The sequence below is a fragment of the Poecile atricapillus genome, chromosome 8 (genome assembly GCF_030490865.1).
Source record: "Poecile atricapillus isolate bPoeAtr1 chromosome 8, bPoeAtr1.hap1, whole genome shotgun sequence".
Classification (NCBI taxonomy): Eukaryota; Metazoa; Chordata; class Aves; order Passeriformes; family Paridae; genus Poecile; species Poecile atricapillus.
In genome coordinates, this window is record NC_081256.1 from 6,494,182 (window position 1) to 6,517,701 (window position 23,520).

A 23,520-nucleotide genomic window follows, 5' to 3' on the forward strand; every position below is an offset into this window, starting at 1 on the left:
CGTGCTGGCAGCAGGGAATTGGGCACCAGGGAGGAACTCCCATCCACGACCACCAAAAGGGACCCCAAAGAAGACAAGAGAGAGCAGGCTCAGGCTCTGGTTAGCTGGATATATTTCTCTTTTTTGTCGGTTGGTTTTCACAGAACACTTTGCAGTAGAGGAAAACACGGATTCGCAGCCCACAGGAGCGGTGCTGGCACCGGCACCTCTGCTCCCACCCCTGCTCTTGCCCATCGGCTTTCACCACTTCCATCCATCACTTGGATTTCATTAAACCCTTTTGCTTTTGTGTTTGGCTTTTTAATTTTTCCCTTTTTTTTTTTTTTTTTTTCTTTTTAACCATTTCTCAAGCTTTCTCCGAAGGAACAGCCACTGGCTCTCGGTTTGCAGGAGACTACGGAAGAGCTCTGGGACACGGGGAATGGTTTCCTTCTTCCACCTCGCAGCTGACTTGGTCGAGATCATTTTTCCAACTCGTTTTTTTTTTATTACAAAAATAAAAAAATGCTCCAACTATCAGTTTTACAAGGCATACAAAAATCTCTAAAAGGGCAACACAAGCGCAAGGTGCTGAGGTATGAAAACCTGAGGTAGTTTTTCTCTGTGTGTGTGTGTGTGTTGGGAGGGTTATTTGGGTTATTTTTCATTTGAAGCCAATTTTGCTGGTTGGGTTTTCCAGCCCTGGGCTGACAACCTCTTGTAAATCCATTTTTTTTCACCCATTTCCCCCTCCTCTCCCTGCAACAGGGATCTTTCCCCAAAGATCCCAGTCCAAAGCGGGCAGGGCTGGTGCTGCCCCTTAATTTTCCAGGGATGTCAGTGCTGGGCAGTGATGGAGAGAGGACAGAGAACAGATGCGAATCCCGCTTTTGGAGTCAAAAGCAAAGAGGAAAAGGTGTGTGAAGGAGAGGAACAATGAACATGAGGAATCTTCTTGGCTCCTACAGGCCCTGCTATTCTCAAAGCCCTTCAGAAATTGCTTTTTAACAGTAATTTAGTATTTTTTTTCCCTGCTGGCGATCCTACAGCTCTGCTCTACGGTGCATTAGAGAACCAATGAACCAGCTCCTGCCATTAAACCTCTAGAAAAGCCTGCTTTTGCTAAAAACAAACAGCCCCCTCCCCCCAAAAAATTTAAAAAGTGAGTTAAAAAATAAAATCTTACAAAACTTAAAAATCGGCGTTAGTTTTGTTACTGATATATTAATTCTAAATTAACGAGCGCCGCGGCCCCCTAGGCTGGGCGAGCTCCTCCGGGGTGGAATGGGCAGGTTTGGGGAGAATTCCAAAATAAAAACCACCTCTCTCTACCTGTGTTAGTCCAACTGCTGGGGCCGGGGCGGGGGAGGCGATGGAGTAAGGCGGAAGCTGCGGGATGGAGAGAGCCCCCCGTGCCCCGGTTCTGCGCTGCCGGGGGCCGCGGGGGTCTTTGGTTTGTCCCCTAACCTGCTGGGCTCCGGCAGTGGCGGGGGGTTACATTCGTCAGGCGCTGCTGGCGGGAGCCTCACTTGCTGTGCTGCGAGGCCGCGGCTCCCTCAGCGTGTTTGTGCTCCTGCTGCTTCACCTGCTGCACGATTTCCCTGATCTTGCGCTGGGCAGTCTGGAGAGGGGGGCAAGAAACGGGGGTGGTCTCACCAGAGCTGAGCTCCTGCCCACCACAACAGCATCACAACCCCACAGCTTTTAACGCCAGGACAAACACGTAAGCGACTCTGTGATAAATGAGGGTGTGCTAAAGCAAAGGTTTGGCTTGTTCTTCCATCACTCAAGAGCCTCGATTCTGGGGTGTCACGGTGCCCTCACAGCCAGGAACACAGCCTGGTTAGATGTACTGAGGTGGGATGCAGGAGACAATTCCCACCCTGTGTCCAAGGCACAGATTTTGGTTGAATCGAGCCAATCCTTAATTTTAATGCAGCCAAAAACCCATTCAGTGCATCCAGGGTGCACAGAAACTGCTCAGAGCAGCTCAGGGGATGCTGTGCTTGGCGGCTTTCCTTAAACTGAGAATTTTGGGAGAGCTATGGCCAAACCTTACCTGACTGGCAAAGAAATGCCCAATGATTTTGACGATGACCTCCTCGTTCTCGTCTGGAGTTTGGTCTCTGGGCACAATGACTTCTGCGCTCGTTAAGTTCTGCAGTTCGTTCACCTGGAGCAAATGACAAAGATCCAGGTTTTGCTGTGGAAGAGCCAAAATCCTCCGCTGCTGCTGCCACCCCAGCTCTGAGCCAGGACGTGGCACCAGGCTGCCGTGGCTCACACCCTGTCCCCTTGGCATGCTTGCCACCCCCAGGACACAGGGCTGGGACTGAGATATCGCTGATATCACAGAGCACTGGGACAGAGGTGATGGGAGGCAGGGGATGTCCAGCTCTCTATTCCCAGGACAGGTGGGAGCCCACACACCCCCACCTACCGTCTTGCCACCTTTGCCGATGACACGGCCGGCGGCGAAGGAAGGCACCTTGATGTGGGCTTCGAGCTTCACTTCTTCTTTCGGGTTAAAGAAGTTTTCCTCTTTCAGCTTTCCAAATATTCGCCCCTGGGCCTGGAGAGGACACAAGAGGGACATAGCGGTGGTGGGCAGCATCCTGGAGGTGGCCTGATGTGCCCTTCATTCCCACAGGCAATGATGTGCCATGGGCTGGCAGCACTAAAAACGTGGTCCTGAGCTGAGAAGCCCCCTGGCACGGTGGGGACCAAAGGGATGCTCTCACCCATGTCCCCAAGGCAGCCCCCACCCTGTGGCCACCGCACCTTGAACTGAGCCTCAGGTGGCCCCGTGATGATCACCATGCGCTCGCTGGCATCTGGACCTTCTGCCGGGGCGATCTGCAGAGGGACAGGGAAGGAGCGTGAGTGTGACTCTCCTCGGGCAAGACCTTCCGTGTGTGGGATGTGCCCCCATGCAGGGACACCCCCAGTGCAGAGATACCCCCCTACCCAGCAGTGGTGACCATCAGGAAACTGCAGGACTGGGCTTCTACCAACCTGGGGAGCAGAACCATTCACCAAGGGCCTCAGCAGTGGGAAGGGGAAACTGAGGCCCTCTTTCCTGCTCACCTTGATGGAGGCACCAGCAAACCGTGCTAGCTGCTTGATGTGCTGCCCCTTCTTCCCGATGATGGCTCCCACTGCCTGTGTTGGGATGAACAAGTTCACAACCTCCTGCTCCGGCAGCTGGAAAGGGCACGGAAGAGGCAGAGGGTCAGGGGAACAGCTGGATCAGGGGGTTCCTTCCCCCTGCCAGCATTCCAGGCTTGAAGAGGTGGTGGGGTAGGTTGGGTTGGGCTGGGTTGGGTTGAGTTGGGCTGGGTTGGGTTGGGCTGGGTTCTGTTGGGTCAGGCTGTGGTCCTGGCACACATTCCCTGCTTTTTTGACTGCCTTCCCACAAGATGCCCAAGGAAAGACCTCATGGCAGGAGGTACCAGGGTACCTCTGGGGAAGGGAAACTTACGGGGTGTTGATGGGGGAAGGCGCTGGCTGGGGGGCCTCCATACAGACTCGACAGATAGGCTGAGGAGCCCTGTGGAGGGAGAGAAAATGAGGATCAGTGACATTGATGACGTCCTCAAGGTGCCAGCCCCTTCCCAGACACCCCCAACCTGACACAGGGAGTATCACCACCAAGAGTGACACAAGGGACACAGTGACCACCCCTCATCCCCTGAAACCCCTCCAGAATGAGCTGCAGCCCAGATCCTGTGCCTATGGGGCAGTATGAGGCTGGGATGTGGATAGGAACAACCAGTTAAACCCAGTCCCTCCCCACTGCTGATTTTTTGGCTTTGGGTTGTTAATGTTTGTACCAGAAAAAAAGTTCCCTTCTGGCCTCACCAGGGGGGCTTAAAAAAGGCCACACAAAGCTTTGGGGTGAAGGACCCCACACCAAACACTGCTCTTCAGGAGACCTGTCCTCTCCATCACACCCATAAATAATTCCCACAGCTGTCTCCCAAAGGCTGTGATACAGGCACAGCACCCTCCCTCCAGCGGCTGAGAGTGACCAACCAACCCTCCTGGAGCCCTCCAGAGCCACCACATCCCGCCCCCCACATCCTCCCAGGCACTCACCGTCCTCCTCCTGCTGCTCTGCTGCTGGCATTCCAGAGAAAGAAAACAGCACAGGTAAATTAACCCACAGCTTGGAATAAATTATTTAGGGACTAACAGAGACAGACCACAGTGTCTGGGTGACCTGGGATGGACCTTCTCCACCAGCACCTTGGCCATCCTGTTCTCCTGGCACTGCACCATCCCTGCCCACTGTCACCTCAGGGGTTGTGAACATCCTTGCCCAGGTCTCAGCACCCCAAGAACAAGGAGAACCCTCCCCTGTGAGGTGGGGTGGAGACTGGCTCCCCACAAGCACAGTCCCTCAGGTGCCAAGGCAGGGATCCAAGCTGCTGGTAGTGGATGCACAGGGTGGGCTGCTCGCCCCCTGCACGCCCCTGTGGCCACACCAAGGGGCTCTGGTGGCAACCAAGACCCACAGGGCACAACCCAGTCCATTCCATCACGATGCAGTGGTGGACCTGGGGTCAGGACTGAAGACCACATACGTGGTTTTTCCATGCTCTACAGAGAGCAGCACCCTTGGGACACAGCCAGTCCTTAAACACTGGTGAAACCCAGCTCAGCACAACACAGGGATGCAGCTGATCATCCCAGGGGACTGCCACCTTCATTCCCTGTCCTCTCCACTTTGCTGCTGCCATGAGCATCCTCCCCAAATGGCCGAGAGTCAGAACTCCCCATGAGGTGGATCCCACAGCTACGGTGTCCACCCAAACCCAACAGCTCCAGCAGGACACTCCAGACAGCAGGAACATCTCACACTTACTGCAAAGGGGTGGTACGGGGTGGCAGCTGCAGCCCCTCGGGCCCCTGGGGTGGACGGGAGCATGGACAGCCCTGTGGAGAAGATGCCCAAAGCACTGAGGTTCAGTCCTGGGATCAGGTTGGCCTGTTGCTGGGAAAGGAAAGACACGGAGAAGCGTGTCAAAGGTGGAGTACTGAGCTTCTCAACACAGTGTGGATGTGATGGGTGTGGCCCAACCCTTGCTGTAACACATTGACCTCCACTCTGAATTTTTGTCAGGCCACCTGCAGCAGGAGCAGGCACAGTGGGAGGGCTGAGCTTACATTGACGGCCACCATGTCATTCTCGTAGGCCTCGCGCAGCTTCTTCATGATCTCCACCTCGGCGTTGGAGCAGGCCTCCGTGCTGCCCTTCACCGTGATGGTGCGCTCAGGGTTGTAGATGGTCAAATCCTGCAAACTGCCCCACGGGAAAACCCAGAGACATGGTTACATTCCTTCTTCAAATCAAGACAAATCCCAGGAGAATTCAAATCACAGCTGAGGGCTTCCCCTGAGACAGCGTGAGAGCCACAGGCCCTCTTTGGGCTGGAAGGGGCATGAAAGCACATCCAGTTCAATCCCCTGCCATGGGCAGGGCCACCTCCCACTGTCCCAGGGTGCTCCAAGCCCTGTCCAACCTGGCCTGCAACACTTCCAGGGATCCAGGGGCAGCCACAGCTCCTCTGGGCAATCTACCACCCTCACAGGGAACAATTCCTTTCCACTATCCCATCTAACCCTGCCGTCTGACCATGGGCAGCCATCTCCCCTGGTCCTGTCACAGAAACTTACGGGGAGATGGTGATCTTTGTGCCCGTGTCCTGCTCAATCTTCTTGAGGTTGCGGCCCTCCTTGCCAATCAACCTCCCCACCAGGCTGTTGTGTGCCAGGATTTTCAAAGGGATCTCTTCTGCTCTAAAATAGATTAAAAAAATAAAATCTAAAGGTCCAGCCAGTCAGGAAACAGAAATTGCCAGCCACAGGTACTAAGGGTGTGCTGGAAAGGAGAAGGACCACCATCAGCATTTCCCACCACGCTTTTGGCTGAGCCAGGAGCACTCACGATTTAGTTTCATCAGCCTCCTTCTTCATGATATCCAGGATCATGCGGCACGCTTCCGAGCACCCCTCTGGTGTGGCGTGGATGGTGATGGGCTTCTCGGCAGCGCCGGCGTTCTCCTTCCGATGGATGTCGACCCTGCGGCGAAACAACCAGCAGAGAGGAGCCCCTGAGATGGGTCTGGTGTCACACAGAGGCTTTTGAGAGCTCAGGAGCTGAGAAAAACTCATTTCAACACTTGCTCAAGCTTTGGGGTGAACCTGGGTTCAGGTCCATCTACCACCACCTGGCTCACGCAAGCCCAGGCAGTGTTTGGCTTTGGGTGGTTTGGATCAGATTTGGGCCACGTTCACCTGCAGGACCCGAGGTTCTGGAAGCTGAGGGGTATCACAACACCAACCAATGCATCGAGGGGGCAGAACAAATCCTCAACTGGACAAAGCCCTGAGCAACCTGGTCTATCATCTCTGACGCCAGTCCCGCTTGGAGCAGGAGACCGGATTAGAGGCCCTTCCAAGCTCTGCCTCTCTCTGCGCAACACCCGAGGCTGTCCAGCGACCACGTCCTTCGGGACAGAGAGCACTTACCCGTGGGCAGCGTCTGTCACGACACGGAGGCACCCGGCAACAACAGCGCTGGTACTCACGCCCTTCCAGGGGAGACCAGAAGGCTCCCATGCGCACCGGCAGGGACCGTGCTCTACTCCTCTGGTCTTCCCTCAGCTCATGGCGGGAGGAGGCACGGCCTCCAGCTCGCTCCTCAACCGTACCTGGCAAAGCCCTGAGAGAGAGGGAGAGAGGAAAGCAGGGTAGGAGACTCCCGCACCTCAACCATGTGCCTTGGACAACAGGGGGAAGAACTTTTCCGTCTTCTCCGCGCGAGTCCACGCGCTCTTCCCACCGGAGGGTGATGCCGTGCGGCCGTCCTGCCATCGGCCACCACCTTGGTGTCCCTGTCACTGCTGCAGCCGGGGCCGGATCTTCCGAGCAGGCGCGGTAGTGGCAGCTCAGCCACTCCGGAACGCTGCCAGTGCTCAGCTCCAACACGCTGGGTTCCCTCCGGCCACGTCTCCGAGGTCCTGTCCCGATGGGATCATCCAGGCTGCTGCTGCACATGGCAGCCCGAGGGCTGCGGGGCAGCCACCTCACAGTGCCACGCTGGGATGCTGCGGGATCCAGGCGGGTTTGCACAGGTGAACTCTTCCAGGAGCTCAGGAGCACGGACAGTGGAAGGGGAGCAGCTGGGTGAGAGAAGGGCAGGGCCAACCCCACCCGCTCCAAAGGGAACCCCAGAGTGGTTCCATCCAAGCACTGAATAGGGAGTGAAGACTGTGATGCCCTTTGTAGGCTCCATCTCTCCAGATCTCCCGTGGCTTCAGTTGGTGCTCCCAGCCATGGAGCTCCCTCAGCTTGGCCTGGAGGATCCATTCCCAGCAGGTACAGGGACACTTGCTGCCACCCCTTCACTGTGGACAGGGTGAACACGTCATGGTGGCCACACGAGGTGATGACAGACCAGGCTGATGCTCCCAAGGTAGAGGGAATCAATGAGGAATCCCAACAAACACCACGGATGGGAGCCATGCAGCTCCTTGGACCCACGAGCAGCTGAGGAGATGAGAACACAGCTGAGCCTTCGCACCAGAGAGGGACCGAGTGCCACAGAAGTGCTGAATGGAGGCACCGAGGCGATGAGGACCTTGGACAAGCCTTAGAAAGGGGCACGAGCCAGGTTCCTGGCTGACCAACCCATCCCACCTTGGGATGTGTGGGCACGAGCTCACTTGCCAGAGAGAAGAAGGGATTCCAGGAAGGGGCAACTGCTTTCAGGCACATCCCACCCCAGACAGCTGGAGAGGGAGAGCTCTGGAGCTCCCAGCACATCCCAGTGCCGCTGCTGAACTGCTCCATTACAACAGGAGGATGGAGAAGGGGACCTTCAATAGCTTCACCTCATCACCAGGTGCTGCAGGGAGGGATGTTCAGGGCTGGGGACAGGGTTTGCCTACAGTGCAGCAGGAAAAGCCTCCAAGAGACCTTATGGGGGGCTGGGAATGCTTCAGGGAGTGGTTGCCATGAGGGACAGCCCTCTCCAGGTGGACAATAGAGTGTGCCTGTAGGGTTATCCCAGTCCCATGGCTGCTGGGTAGCCACGATCCTCTCCTCATGGAGTTCCAAGGGCTGTGGAAAGTCTCCTGGTGCGGTGGGCTCTTGCTCTGGGTTTCTTCATGGAAAAAGATGGCTCAGCCTGGGGACACTTTTGCCTCCTGGGGTTCACAAGCATCTTTAGGATCTCTGTGTGTGGAACCAGGGGTGAAATCCAATGTGACCAGAGGAATCCAGAACCCAACGTCGCTCTGGGGAGGAGCAGGGGTCAGGCAACAGGATGTCACCCTCAGATCATCACACCAGTGGATGAGGGTGGCCTGGGCAGGGACAGAATGTGGGATGACACCCAAAGTGAAGGACAGGGGCTCCTGTGACTCCATGGCACCGGTCTTCAGGGCAGGCACAGGGAGCCACTCCACAAGCAGGGACAATTCAGTGGCAGAAACTGCTCCAAGCAACAGCATTTGGTTTCATGGTTGGGAGAAACTGGCACTTTCCCACCTTCCTTGCTAGGCTCAGGGCTTGGAAAGGACAAATTCCATTCTTGGGTGGTGAGGGCACAGCTACACCTGCTGCTCATCCTGCCAGGACTCACCTGGAGAAGAGCTTGCAGCCTACCAGGATCTGCTCAGGGCTATCAGGTGGCCACGCCCTGGGGCGAGCCGGGCTCCAAGAGCTCCTCTCCCTACTCCTCTGCCCCCTTTCCGTACAAACCTCTTCCTGCCAACCCAGTGCCGGGGTTTGGCTCGTCTTTCTACCTACATCCACACTACTACCAAAGATTTGCCTCTAAAAACTCCTCTGAGAACTAGGATGCTCTGGGACAGGAGTCCTACGTCCCATGGGATCACCAGGTTCAGGATGATGAGCACAGGAGAAGACAGCTTTGAGTTAAACACAAACACACCTGGGCAGAAACAAACCATGCAGGAAAACCATGCAGAGAATGAGCGGTGAGATCAGGAGAACAGCAACAAGAGAAACATGGAAAACTTTGGCAAGACAACCCCACTTTTGTTTTTTTTTCCTTTTTTAGTTCAAAAATAAACATGTTAATAGCTAAAAAAGGCTTCAAATAGTCACAAAAGCCCATCCTTCTTGTGGCAGTGCTCCCACAGTGTCCCTTTCCCTTCATTGGCTCTAGCCCATACAGGATGCTGCAAGATGAGCAAATCCCAAGAACAAAGACCACTGCACTGAGGATTCACCCTTAGGATTTTATCCCCAAACTTGCCATTTCTCCCTAAAGCCTCATTCCCAGCTATTTTCATGAGGCTTTAGGAGCTCATTCCAGCCTTTTCCAGTGTGCATCCCCCTCTTGCAGCACCCAGACCACCCTGGCCAGCAGGAATGGTTCAGGACCTGAGCTCTGCCACCAGCCCCTGAAGGCTGCACCCCAAGAAATCAGCAGTGGCTGGCACTCCAAAGCCCCCAGTGCAGGGAGAGCCCGAGCTGGGACCTACAGCACCCTAGGGAAGGAAACAAAACCATTGGAAGTACTTACTTGGACTGGGTTTGCTTAGTAAGGTTCTTTATGGTCAAGCCCTCCTTTCCTATGATCGCACCAACAAACTGCGTGGGCACCAGCATCCGCAGTGGGAAATCGAGCTGTTTGGGCTGCGAGGAGCCCCCCGGGGAGGAGCCCCGCTCCCTGGAAGAGTGGCCCCCACGGCGGGATCGCTGCGGGGGCGGAGGGGAGCTCACCTCTTCATCCGGGATGTAGGAAATCTTGAAGGAATAGTTCTCAAACTGGTGGTCGCTCAGCTTCTCTATTGCTCTGCAAGGCAGGGAGATGCAGGGGGTGGTGAGGGGCTCCCCGGGGATGGGCTCCCCTCCAGCATCTCCTCCACATGTAGAACATGGGCCTTTCCCAACTTTCATCTTCCTCCCTGCCCAGTCTGGATAATGTGGCCACAAGAAGCCAGAGCCCCACACTTTTCCCACAAGGAGCAAGTCCCTGGTGTAACCTGGTGGGACATCATCCCCTTCCACGTGGGTCATGCCAAAACTGGCACATGACTTTTACCCCCTGCAGAGGTGGGATGGCAGCCTTCACCTGGGCAAAGTCCTGCCAGAAGCTACCACACAGCATGGAATGGTCTCACAGGCTTCTTGGACATGGAAAAGGTGACAGAGTGGCTCTGAGCCAGAGAGGAGGATGCAGCACGTGGTGGCCCCTCTGCTGGGAACCCCAACTCCCTTCCCAGCTGGATGAGGCTGGCTGGCAGCACCTGGACTCTTCAAGCCCCTCCTCAGCAGTGACATTTGGCCACGCTGGCATCTGCCATGCTTGGCTTCCCTGCTCCTACCACAATCCCACTTCAGCTACTGACAAATCACAAGCAGCTCCTTGCCAGGCCTGAATTCCACATCTTCTGAGGACTTCTGCAGCTTCACCTTCCCTTTCCTAAGTCCAAAAAAGCCTCTTATCCCAAAGCATTAAGCATGGCTATGTTGGGGAAACTCTTTGTCTTCCTTTATTGCCACACCCCCCAAGACCATGGTGGGATTTTTGGGGCTGTCCTGTGCATTGTGGGACCCTTCCAGATCAAGAGACTCCATGATTCTAGGACACTCATGTCATGTTTATCTGCGGTCCACAACACATCCAGCCGAGGCTGGAGGCACAAGAAGGATTCTCCTCTGCCCTCCTGGACCAGCAAATCACTGTCCCCATCTCTGTCCTCACTTATCCAGCACCACGATGGGTCAGCTCAGATGGGAAACTGGTGGAACATCCATCCACAAATGGACTCACAAAATCTCTTTGTGGCCTGGGATCTGCTCTTGATCATATAAAAAATACCCTGGCCACTAATAATAATAATCTCACTGGTCTCCAGTACAGGGCTGAAGTCTGTACAAGACCAGAAGAAAACGTTTTGCTTGGAACCATGCCCCCACATCTGAAATAACCCCTAATTTGTACTACCCCATCTCCCATGCCAGGGGAGAAGGCAGAAGACAGCCCAGTGGTGGGACAGCTCAGAGAAGCCTGGAAGGTGCCTGGGATTCCTTGGGAAAGCTGGTGTGGCGTGAAATTACGGGCAAACCGAAACAAACCCCACTCACACTTTTGCCTCCTCCTTCGTCGCGTAAGTCACGTTGACAACGGCAGTTTCTGTGTCTGTGTTCACTGCGGGGAGCAAGAGAAGCAGGGTTGGAGCAGGGATGGGAGAGGTGTCCTGCTGCTCTCAGCATGCTCCAGAGGGGGATACAGCTGGGATGGGGGGAGGGAGGTGCCTGTCCCACAGCACGCCTGGGCACCACTGTGTTTCCCCTCAGCTCAAGGACTGGGATGGATCCAAGGGTGGATCCAAGCAGAATGCAAGGCTGGATATCCCCAACCCACCAGTGAACCCCAAGCTACACTCAGCTCGTTTTTGTTGCAGGGGTAATAGTTTTTTTCAATTTTCCAGGGACTGGGAGCATTCCTGGGGATGGTGGATGGATGGCCCACATCATCCCACCACTGGACAGGAGGCCCCACCTTCACCAGCAAGGTTTGTGTCCAAAACCCATTTCAGACCAGTGTTGCTGGTCTGGTTATCCAGCTAGGTTTCATCCCAGTGGGCTTCCTGCAGCCTGGGTGGAACAGGGGAGCAGTGCTGGGAATTTTGCAGGGATGAGGACCATGCTGGACCATCTCACCTTGCTCTACATTCTCCACCGTGCCGTACTGAGCTAAGAGGCCATCCAGCACCTGGGGACAGAGCAGCAAACCGGGCATGTGAGCCCCCAGGCAGACAGGGCAAGAGCCCACTCCAGCCACAAACACCCTCCAGCACCACCCAACTGCTCCAGTCCCTCCACCCACCTGCATCCCATCATCCCAAAGCTGACCCAGCGCTCAAAGCTGGCCCACAGCTCTGCTACCCAGAAGCAGGCAGGAGCTGGAGCCCAGTTCATGCTCCCTCCTGTGGTCACTGGGAAGTTAAAGGGTGGCCCACACGCAGACCATGTGCTCCAGCAGCACAGCTCACGCTGCTGGAAAAGGAGATGAACGGGATGTTTTTGGGATCAGCCACTTCTTACCTCCCACTGTAGGTGGGGAGGGATGTTTCGGATCTGGATCTTCCTGCTCCTGCAAAGACAAAGCCCTGGATTAGGGTCTGTAGGCACCTCACAGCAGAGGGAAAAGCCTCTCTGGGAATCAGACAGCTGTTGTTGACAGCTTTGCAAAGCATCCCACTTCCCCAAGCCAGGGCAGCTCATGCCCAGGGAAAGCCATTTCTCCCAGCTTTGCCCTGGTCATCACCGGGGCTGACGCTCTCTCTGGAATGCTCCCTCCTCATGCTGGCTGTCAGGTTTCCAAGGAAACCTCCTGAAAGGAGCCTCTGCAGAGCTGTGACCATACAGGGATGCATGGCCAGCCCTGCCCACGCTGCTCTGGGCTGGATGGCTGGGTGGGAACAGCAGCCCCAGCCCTGTCATGGCCAGACCTCCTATACTTGAGGGGAGCTCTCCAAAAGTACATCCAGCTGGGGACCACCACTTCCCAGCACCATGGGGCTGCTTTCCTTGGGGAAACCCAAATAAATATCCTCAGAGGCCCGAGCTTGGAGATGGCCAACACACCCAACCTTGTCCAGTGGCACTTCCAAACTCACGTGACAATGTGGCTCACTCCCAGCCTGGCTGTGGTTCCATTCCCACCCTTGTTACAGCTGCATTCCCAAACTGTGGTTGCATTCCCAAGTCAACCATGGCTTCATTGGCAGCCTGGCTGTGGCTGCACAGGAAGCATTGCCAAGGCTTCCCAAGGGTAACAGCCCCTCAACACCTCCCCAGCCTGACTGTGAGATGTGCTTGGGAGCTCTGACAGGAGGATCCAGCCAAGCCATGAGCTCATTCACGAGCCACCCAGATCAGCATTCCCAATCCTGCCTGGAACCAGTCAGCTCTGACCACAGCACTGTCCCATGTTCCCACCTGGTCAAGCTCCAATGGCCTCAGCAGAGCACAGCTGGATCACCCCTCCCAACAGCAGGGATGGCTTTCCTGACCAAGCCACCCCATGCCCACACACAGAGCCAAGTTTCAGGAGCTGAGCAGAAGCTGGAAGCTGGTTTTGTTAAGATTTCCTTTTCCCTGGGATAAGTTCAAGGAGAATGCTTGGAAGGACAGGTCCCACCAACCTGGGAGTTCCATGGGAACACAGAAGCAGCCCCAGCTGATGGCCACCAACACCCAGGGACCTTGGGCCAAATCCTGCAGGACAAGGAGGACAACCTGATCCCACCAGGGATCTTCAACCACTGGGAAACAAGACCTTCCAGCCCTGGTCCCTGCTCTCACAACTCATTGCACAGACAAACCCTCAGCCTCTGACAACAGCTTTGGCAGCTAAAGAGTTCCTTGAGTAGCCTGGGGCCAGACACCAGGGCCAGCAAGGAAAAGGCAGGGAAAAGGATGTTCTTTGAGATGTGGGCTGTCAGGGCAAGACAAACCCCACAGCTCATCGCATGAGAAGGACCATGGACAAGCAGGTGGAACCACTGGAGAGCCTGGTATCTCCTGGGGCTGCTCAGCCACAGTCAGGGGGACAATAAACCCTGTGCTGGCATCCAGCTGAGCAGGTGTGCTCAGGAAAAGGCTCCTGTCCCCAGCTGCCACTGGGGATGTCACAGCTGGGAATCCCAGAATCCCTGCGAGGGAAGGAGCAGGATTTGTCCTATCCCACCCCCAGCCATGCCCACCCACAGCAGGAAGGAGGCAGGAAGGAAGGCCTGGCCCAAGGCAGACCCTGGCAGTGATGATCCTGCTCTGTTCACCAACAGCTCGAACCCTTCTCCTGCCTTTGTCACCCGTCCATGGCTAACGCTGCTCGTGGTATAAACATCCCACGGGGACCACTCCAGAAAATGGGATCTGGTTTATTGTTAAAACCCACCAGCATTTCCCAGAGGGTCTATTTTAAGATGCCCAGGTCCTGCCCAGATCCTCAGCTCCTGGGAGACTGCTCCTGCCTGCTCCAAGTGACACATGTCACTCCTGAGATGATGGGTGCCACACTGCGAGCCCAGAGTGCCTGAACAAATCCCAGCGAGTCTCGAACCATCGGAGAGAGCCGGACACGATGCCCAGTCACTCCCACCACCTCCCAGACACAAACCAAGGGGGTGGGTACCTTCATCCCAAGGTACCACTGCACAGCTCCAAGCCAAACCATCACCACAGCCACCCTCCTCTCTGTGTGGGAGCCATCGGGATGCCCCAGGCTGGACCACAGAGGAGCCACTCTCCATTTGGGGTTCATTTGGCTCAGCCCACCTGGCACCAAAGCCCAGGAGCCCAGGGAACACAGGGCACTTGGAAGGGGCACATCCAAGAGAAACCAGCACAGGAGCCGGACACGCTCCCTTCGCCACTCCTGGAAAAGCTCTGCCTAGAATTTAATTGCTCCAGGGCCGTAATTTCCCTACTCCTCTGCCAAGAGAGATGCCAGGGGAGATGCCAGAGCAGTCCTGGTCTCCCAAGGTGCTGCCTCACCCCTCCTGGCCCACCTCCCAAAACACCCAAACAGAAGGATCACAGCAAGCTGCCACATAACCCCAGCTCCCAACGGGACACGACAGCACATCCCCACTCCCAACATCCATCCAAACCAGTGCAGAGCATCTAAAGACACCCAAAGGCACTCAGGCTTCAGATCCCATGGGCAGGACTCCCAGCAGCTCATCACCCCCCAGCATGTAAGATAAAGTTATTATTCCTACTGGGTGTGCTTATAGCTCTTGTAACTCCACACCTGGTTGAAGCAGTGCTGGACCACACACAGCCATCACTGACGGAGCCATGGATGTACATCTGGAGCCATGACAGATGGATGAGTTATTCCCAGAGCTGGGGCATGGGCTGGTATTCTCCAACACCACTCCCAGGACTTTGTGGCAGACACCCCCTTTCTTTTGATTTTTGTTTTTATTTTAGTTATATTTTCACCACTCTCCCAAACCCCAGAGACTGACTCCAGGGCACGCACAGAACGCTGGCACAGGAGCTCTTGATGGCCACATTTCACCCACCCTGTTTTGCAGCAGACTGGTGGGGATTTGAAGAATGAAATAACTCACAATAACCAGCTAGGGGAAAAACACTCAACTGTGTGTGATGCAACTGGCCCTGCTGTAGCGAGTGCCCTCAGATAACCTGGAAAGCTGCATCCCTCTGGTTCTTCCCTACCTCCACACACCCATACTGCTGCCTCAGCAGCTTCAAGGGCTGAAGGACACCAGGATCACTTGCTTTGTTCCCTTCTAAACTGATCCCAAACTAGTCCTGCTCACCAGCAGCTCAAGGAGGAAGCATCTCCTCCAGCCCAGAGCAGGGTTTGGGTACCAGGAGCTGCCAGCAGCGCAGGGAGGATGAAGCAGTGAGTGAGGAGGTGAAGTGGGCTCATGAAATAATCCAGGATGGAGCTGTGTGCTGTTTCACGCATCCATTAGAGCAGAATCATGGGGCTGGCATCACAATCCTGCAGGGAAAGGGGATGGAAAACCCCCAGCCAACCACGCCCTGCCAGCATCACCACTGCCATGTGCCCTGCACTTGCTGAAATCATGCAGTAAAACAGAAAAGCCTTAAAACTTGGGGTTTATTCCCCAGAATCAGGAAGATCGAGGGGGGTTTAGCACATCCCCCACATTTTCCAGCATGGCTTCCTGCCCTCCTGTAACTTCCAGGGAAATAGTGAGTAACAAGCCCCTCAAAATCCAGGGACACAGAAGGACAAGAATAAAAATGAAGTTGTGAAATGAGAATGAGACACCAGCTCCCTGCCCAACATCCACAAGCCCTTCCTGGATTTTCCCTGTTGGCCCCATGGAAAACCCACCCATCCCTTAGTCAAGGTGAAGTTCCAGAGGGGCTTTGTCTCCTACAAGAATTTGGGAACTAGAAACAAGCTGGCTTAAATATAAGCTCTCTAATATAATAATAAAACCTCAGCAAAAATAATACAACAATAAAATAATACAGTAATATAATACCATATAGTAATATCACACAATAATATAGAGAAATAATATATAATGGCATATAATTAATGGAGTGGAATACAAGGTGTGGCTTCACCACCCTCTGCCCTAAAAAGTGCAGATTTTTTTTCCTACTCACACTTTGTAATATCTTACTATAATAAAGCTTAAAGGGATTTTATCACCTTCCACCTCAGATCAGTGCTGAGGGCAGAGAAAACATCCTCTGCCACCCCCTGTTTTCCATAAAAATCAGATTTCAAGAGAACTGAGGAAAGAAAGCAAAGGGAAAACATGCTGAAAAACCAGTGGGGGCTCTGCCTGCCTTATGAAATGTTTGTCCCAGGCAAGAAAACATCTAGAAAAAAAATGATTCCCATCATCAGGCAGGGACCAAACTCTGTCCCAGCTGAATTTTCCAGACCCAGCAGCTCGCAGCCTGAGCCAGCCACAGCCCCCTGACCGGGCAGGGAAGGAAGTGGCTGCTGGATTTGTGATCGTTCATTATTACATTTATTTTCTGGGTCTGCCAGGGCTGTCCTGGAGGAGTTTTGCTGCCACCCAAGCCCACCCAGCAGCGGATCCAGCACAGGGGCAGCAGCATTAAAGAGCTGCCCCAGTTTCCAGCAGTTGCCAGGAGCGTGGAGCTGCTCCAGTTCCCCCTCCCAGCCCGGGGGCTTTGCCCTGACGCTCTTAAGGAATTAAAATCCCCGGTTGGAAAAGCACCGGGCTGGTCCTGCCGGGGCTGGGGAGCAGCTCCAGCAATATCAACAATATCAACAATATCAACAATATCAACAAAATATCAACAAAATATCAACAAAATATCAACAATATCAACAATATCAACAATATCAACAATATCAACAATAGGGATGGATGGGAAGCGCAGCCCATCTGTCACCACCCAGACTGAGGGGGGAAAACAAAAGAGGGAATAGGGGGGGAAAGAAGAAGGTAGAAAAAAGGAGGGGTGAAAAAAAAAAGGATAGGAAAATAGATAAACGGGAGGACAGAAAGAAGGGTGGAAAGGAAAGGAAAAGAAAAAAAGGGAAAGGAAAAAGGGGATAAAAGATAAGGGGAAAAAGGAAGGAAAGGAAGGTGGAGAAAAAGGGGGAGGGAGGAAAAAAGAAGGGGGGAGAGTGGGAAAGAAGAGAGGTGAAAAAAGGGGGGAAACAAGAGGGAGAAGAGAGGAGGGAAAAAAATGAAAGGGGAAAAGAAGAGGGAGAAAAAGGGGGGGAGAAGAAAGGGGAAAAAAGAAATAAGGGAAAAAGAAGGGGGAAAAGAAGGTGAGGGAAAAAGGGGAAGGGAGGGGGAAAGAAAGGGGAAAAGGAGGAGGGAAAGAAAGGGGAAAAAGAAAAGCAGAGAAGAAGGAAAAAAGGGGAAAATAATGGGGAGAAAAGAAGAAGGAGGGATAGGGGAAAGAAGAGGGGAGGAAGAAAAGAATGAAGGAAAAGAAGGAAGAAAGAAAGAGGTGGAAAAGAAAGGGGGAGGAATGAGAGGAAAAAGAAAGGGGAAAAAGAAAGCAGGGAAAGGAAACGGGAGAAAATAAATGGGGGGAAAGAAGGGACAAAAAATTAATGGAAGCAAAGATCCATGTGGAAAGGAATCTAAAGAAAACCAAAACTCAAACACCACCAACTCCCAGTTCACCCACACCTGCAAACAGAAATAAAATAAAAATTTAAAAAAAAAAAAAAAAAAAAAAAAAAAAAAAAAAAAAAAAAAAAACAAAATAAAGCCGGTGTCACCCCTCTCCAGAGCCAGCACTGGAGTCTGGGAAAAGATCAGCTCCAAGGGGATCCTGGCCAGCTCCATTGGGAGCAGCATCCCAGACCTATGAAAAACTGGGCACACATCCAGTGGGCAGCAGGAGGGGGTTTTCCCATCCTGGATGTGACCAACATTGCCCTGGCAACTTCAAATGTATGTCTATATATAAATATATAAACATAAAGTCTCTTTTTGCACATAAATGTGTCTTATAAAATTTTAAATATTATACAGGAATATTTTGTGTATTTCATGTTGTTTGATATATTCACATAAATGTTTCATATAAACACACATAAATATAGAATCATAGAATAGTTTGGGTTGGAACTTTAGAGCTCTTTTAGTCCATATATCTCACAGAAAAATATATATTAGAAGTATTTTTTAAATACATATAAAATATATATAAGTACCTTTTATATAGTGTCTTTATACATGTAATATGTTTTATTTATATCTCCATAAAAGATACCAAATACTTTAAACACACCACCATACATTATTAATTTGTATCAATACGTAACATACTCTAAGTTTTAAAATAGATCTGGTTTAGGATACAGGACTAGGACTGAATTTTCTGCTCCCCGTGTGCATTTCCAGACACACGTGGGGAAGTTCCAGGAGCTTTTCCTGCCAAAGCAACGGGAAATATCAACAATATCAACAAATTCCTCTCTGCTAATTAAGCAGCTCACTAACGACAAGCAATTATTGATAAGGAAAGCAAAGATGGGGTGTCCAGAGGAAGAACAAAGGGCCTGGATGTTTATCCCAAGCATTAACATCATCAGAATTTCTGGGTTGAAAAACACAGGGAAATGAGTAAATAATCAATAAAGCAAAACCACGCAGAAATGAGAAGGGAATTGATGCTCAAAAGAGAATAATTTACGGGTAATTCCTTTTGAAACAGGAGAAAGTGCCATAAAATCACCCCCAGCAAAGCCACTCGGGCAGGCACCAGCACCGCTCCCCCTCCAGCCACCTTTATCTGGGGCAAAAGCACCCGAGTTTGATGCAATGAGATATTTCTATATAATCATTTAATGTTACAGTGATCTCCAGGCTCCCCTCACTGCTCTTCACACCTCCCTTGGGCTTTCCTTTCTCATTTCTGAAAATTATGGTAGAAGCAGAAATTAAAAGGCACCTCCACAACCAAAACCCCCCAAAATTTGACTGGTCTGGGGACAATAACTGGAGCTCTGCTACTTTTTTAAACTCCTCATTTTAATTCAATTCTTGTATAAAGGTCAGCACTGGGCTAGCTGAGTTGTACTTCCTATTTTTCACATTTTAATTTTTTTAAAATGCTCTTTCTTTATATACCTTTGTATGTTCTTTCTTTTCTTTCTTTTCCATTAACTTGATTTTTTTAAGATTTTAGGAATACACAACCAATCCTTAAGGGGGAAGATGCTGCTGCTTCCCCCATGGCCACAAAAACAAAATACTCTTGGAGTGGGATTGCTTCAAGCAAATAAAAGTATTCCCTGCTCCTGCTGAGTTTAAAATCAATTTAAAAAGAACTTAAAATTTGAAAATGTTGATAAAAATATAAAGTGATTTTTTTTTTCCTTTAATTCCCCAAGGCACAAACAAACATTTACAAGGGAAAAAAACAATTGCGATTTGTTGGATAACTGTTGGATATTTCCTACAGCAGCCCAGATCATTGGGAAAACAGCAGAAGGGCTGATTTTATATTTGTGGGAGGTGAATTGATGTACTGGGCAGGATTCAGGCTCCTTCCCACCACTGTCACATTTAATTTCTGCCTTCGGAGAAACAGAAACAACCCCTCTGCCAGCACCTCCCCTCGAGGAATTCCCTTCCCTACTTCACGTGGCCAAATGTCCCAGGGGTTTTCCAGCCAGTTCCTTATCCAAACCTATTTATATGTACACAAATAGATTGATAGCATAGATCTGGATTCGATTTTAATATAAAAATTAAGCGTTCCAGGTGTAGTCGGGCACGGAGGGAAGCTCCGGGCACCGGCACCTCCTCACATCCCCGTGACGCAGGAATGCCAAGGGATGAGAGCCAACCCAGCTCGGGTTCTCCAAGCCAAATAACCCCAAATTCATCTCAGCAACAGGGGGGTTTTCACTGTTTCACTCCCTGAAATCGCAGCGTCTCTCCGGGACTCAGCCGCCACCGTAAAAATTGGATTTTCTACAAATTTAAAGGGAGGGGGGGAAATAAACACGACCACGTGAGGTTCCGTCCCCTGCCAAAAATCACATTACCAAAATAAAATCTATAATCTACCGAGCCAAGGCACAGCCCCCCCAAACTGGGGATATTAATATGAAGCAAGGTAGATTTTTTTTGAGCTGGGCATAAGAAGATACCAGCTTAAATTAGATCTCGATAATCGGAAGAAATTTGGGAATAGAAAACTTGGAGCCAGCTGAGCACAGAGCGATGTATAATAAATCAGTATTTATTTCTGGGCTGCTTAAATGGCTTTTTTTTCTAATTTTAAAACTTGGGAGGAAGAGCAGGCGCACCCAAGCACTGAGGGAGAACTTAAAGATGAATTCCTTGTTTACATCCCCTGCTTCATGGTAAAGGTCGAGCCGTGGCTCCATACTATCGCCCCAAACTCTTCATTTCTGGCTCCATCCCTCCTCCAAAGCCACCGGCAGCCCAACGTGAGGTTTAGTTTAGAAGAATCCCACCTGGGCATTTCTGGGGGGCTGGTTTGGATGGGTTTATTTTGAAGGTAGGGAGCGTGTGATCCCTGCCGAAGACGAAATCCCACTCCGGCACACGTGATGCCGGGCACGAGCCATTCCCCCCCCGTAAGCCTCAATTACACAACAGCATTTCCAACCCCCCCGTCATTTCCAAATTAATACCCCGACAGCAATCCCGGACCAAATCCGTATCCCACCTCCCAGCCCAGGCCAAGCCTCCGCGCCAAGAGCCACCAAATTACTCGCCCGGAGCAGCCCATGGGGGTCTTTTTTGTTCCTTTTTATCCCGACACATAACGGGGGGAGGAAATAAACCCCGGGCTAAGGCTGCGCCACTGGGTGCCGGGGTTTGTTTTCCCTGTGGAACGCGTGTGTCCATCAGCCCGGCCTCGGGCACCTGATGGAAATGAGAGGGCGCGCTCGCCGCGATGCCTTAAATACAAAACGCTTCGGCTTTGGGGGTTCTCCGGCCGGATAAAGGGAGGGTGAGGTGTTTGGAGAGGGAAAATTGATTAATTAGTGATTAAAAATAATATCCCTAAAGGTGCGGGTGGCTGCGCTGCTGGGAAAACCTCCGTCCGCGCCGCGGAGAGCGGGAGGAAAGGGGTTTTCTCGTGTTTTCCTGCTAAATAGGCGGCTGTTTTCGCCGGGAGCGGTGGGGAGCGTGGAGCGGGGGGCATCACGGGGGTGCCCAGCCGTGGGAACGCGGCCGTGGGCCGGCAGCTCCTTCCCCCCCGCGCCGCGCTCGGGAGCGAAAGTAAAACCGACGGGGCTCCGGCGCCCCCCATCCCCCGCATCCCGGCCCCAGGAGCGCCCCCCGTCCGGCTGGGGTGGCCACACGGAGCGGGGGGAGGCTGGGGGTGACGGCGCGGGGTTACCTGAGCTTTTTGGGCACGGAATAATCCACTTCCATCACTTTGCCGTGCAGCTCCACTTTCCCTGCGGAGACAGCGGGGCGCTCAGCATCCCCCCGGGATGGGGCAGGGCGGCATCCCCCCACCAAATCCCGTCCCCCTCCCCATCCCACCCCATCGGATCCCACCGCATCCCACCCTCCCGGCCCCACCGGGCTGTCCCCGCGTCCCCCGCCCCCCCCGGCCCCCCGATCCCCCCCGCTCGGCGCCCCCGGGGAGTTGGGGTTGGGCACCTCGTAATCGGGTCCCCGGGGAGCCGCGGGGGGCGGCGGGGCGGCGGGGCGGGGGGCGCCGCGCCCCGGGGGCTCCCAATAAAATCGGAGAAAAAAATCAGCGAAAAATAGAGGCGAGGTCGGGAAGAGCCGGGGCGGGAGGAGGGAGGGAAGGAGGGAAAGGAGGGAGGGAAGAGGGGGGACAGGGAGATGCCCGGGGAGGGGGCGGCGGGGAGGGTGATGAGGGGGTCGCGGGGGGGATGCGGGGGGCGCGGGGGGGGGCGGGGGGGGTCGCTCACCCGAGAGGGTCTCGATGGCCCGGATGGCCCAGTTTTGGTCCGGGTAGTCCACGAAGGCGTAGCCGGACTTGAGAAGGACCTGGCCGGGCAGAGGCAGCTGCCGCTCCCCGAAGAGCTGCCGGAGGTCCTGGGCGGTGGCGGCGGGGCTGAGGTTGCCGATGTACAGCTGGTTCATTCTCCGGCGCCTCATCGGGAGCCCCCCGGGCTCCTCCCCGGGAGCCCCCCCGGCTCCTCCCCTCCCGGGAGCGGGACGGACGCGGGCTCGGGAGGGTCCCGCTCTGCGCCACCGGCCCCGGCCCGGCCGAGCCTCCGACAGCGGCGGGCGGAGCCCGGCCCGGCCCGGCCCCGGGGCCGCCCCGCGGGGGGGCAGGTGGAGCCGCCAGACCCCCGCGGGGACGGGATGCGCCGGGGGGGACCGGCCCTGTGCCCCCCACCCTTCTGGACGGAAACCCACCGCATCCCAGCACCCCGATCCCTCCGTCCGGGACCCCCCTGCATCCGGCATCCCGATCCCGATCCCTCCGTCCTGGAACCTCCCGCACCCAGCATCCCCATCCTTCTGTCCTGGAACCCATGGAATCCCATTCCCCCTAACCCCCCACACTCTGTCATCAGCTCCGAGAGCTCTGCCCTTGCACCCCACCGTACCCCATCACCCCAAACCCCTCCCTCTGTCCTGAACCCACTGCCCCCCACCATTCCAACCCCTTTGCCCTGGAAACCACCACAGCCCAGCACCCCCAAACCCTACTCTGCCCTGGAACCCACTGCACCCACCACCCCTGACTCCATCACCCCCAATCCCATTACCACGACCCCAACACCCCCAAACTCTGCCCCAGAATCCACCACAGCCCAGCACCCCCAACCCTTCAGGAGTTCCTTCAGGGAGAGGAAAACCTTTTTGCTCAGGAACCCAAGAAAATAAATAAGAAATACATCTTTATATCTATTTATTTATCTACATAATTACTTAATACAGTTAAAACAAATAAACAAGCATGATAAATAATAAAAATAATAATTTTTTTACAATGCTTCTTTCAGAAAATAAGAGTGTATGAACTCTTCCCAGCCCAGATCCAACCAGCCCATCACTGCATGTGATCCCATCATCGGGAAGGCTCCAGGAGATGCCAAACCGGTGCCAGACACTCCAGCCACGAGCTGGGCATGTTCTCTGCCTGCTGGTAGGTGGCTCCTGCAGCCTCTGGGGCTCTGCTGAATGGTGTCCTCAGGTCACCAGGAGCTGGTATCACCACCTGCCTGCAGGCAAAGTGACATTTTTCTCCCCTTTTGAGAATAAAAGCCTAATCCTTGTAGAAGCGCCTCGAGGACATGATTGGAGACAGAAATAAGGTGCAGAATAATCCTGTCTGGGTGGGTGACAAGTGGCCGTGTGCTCTTGGAACAAAGCGTTGTGTCCAGGGCCAGGCATCCCTTCCTTCGCTGGGCAGGTGAAGGGCAATATTCTGAATTCCCCAGATTTTAAGGCAATTAAGGACACAAACCACCGCTCCCCCTGCTGCTCCATCCCACTGCCAGTCTTCCCTGGCATACAGAGATGGATGGAGTAGGAATAGCGGTGACGGGTGCTC

At 53.6% G+C, this 23,520-nt stretch overlaps 1 protein-coding gene across 5 annotated transcripts; it reads right to left on the reverse strand.

Annotated features, from left to right (window-relative positions):
• Positions 1–95: 95 nt before the first annotated feature.
• IGF2BP2 (insulin like growth factor 2 mRNA binding protein 2) lies at positions 96–22,242 on the reverse strand. 5 transcript variants are annotated; one of them, XM_058843768.1, is made up of 18 exons: positions 21,923–22,242; positions 21,376–21,436; positions 12,070–12,118; positions 11,686–11,737; positions 11,107–11,170; positions 9,739–9,811; positions 6,752–7,533; positions 5,930–6,064; positions 5,659–5,781; positions 5,149–5,284; positions 4,847–4,975; positions 4,078–4,098; positions 3,461–3,529; positions 3,067–3,183; positions 2,761–2,835; positions 2,420–2,551; positions 2,039–2,152; positions 96–1,600 (listed from the first exon to the last, which is right to left on the reverse strand). In XM_058843768.1, exons 1-18 carry the CDS (start codon positions 22,110–22,112, stop codon positions 1,505–1,507), a joined length of 2,418 nt encoding a protein of 805 aa, XP_058699751.1. In that variant the 5' UTR covers positions 22,113–22,242; the 3' UTR covers positions 96–1,504. The 5 variants fall into 5 exon arrangements, with proteins under 5 accessions (XP_058699751.1, XP_058699750.1, XP_058699754.1 ...); XM_058843767.1 differs by having other exon boundaries at positions 4,078–4,101; XM_058843771.1 differs by lacking the exon at positions 6,752–7,533 and having other exon boundaries at positions 9,539–9,811.
• Between the last annotated feature and the right edge of the window lie 1,278 nt (positions 22,243–23,520).

Bases quoted from the DNA above. Each gene is read 5' to 3' on its own strand.
- IGF2BP2 (XM_058843767.1), bottom strand. From the start codon at position 22,112: ATGAGGCGCCGGAGAATGAACCAGCTGTACATCGGCAACCTCAGCCCC. The intron at 3,184-3,460 runs GTAAGTTTCCCT...TGCCCTTTCCAG, and splicing joins CCTTCCCCCATCAACACCCC to CTGCCGGAGCAGGAGGTTGT. The intron at 2,552-2,760 runs GTGCGGTGGCCA...TGTCCTCTCCAG, and splicing joins CACCTGAGGCTCAGTTCAAG to GCCCAGGGGCGAATATTTGG.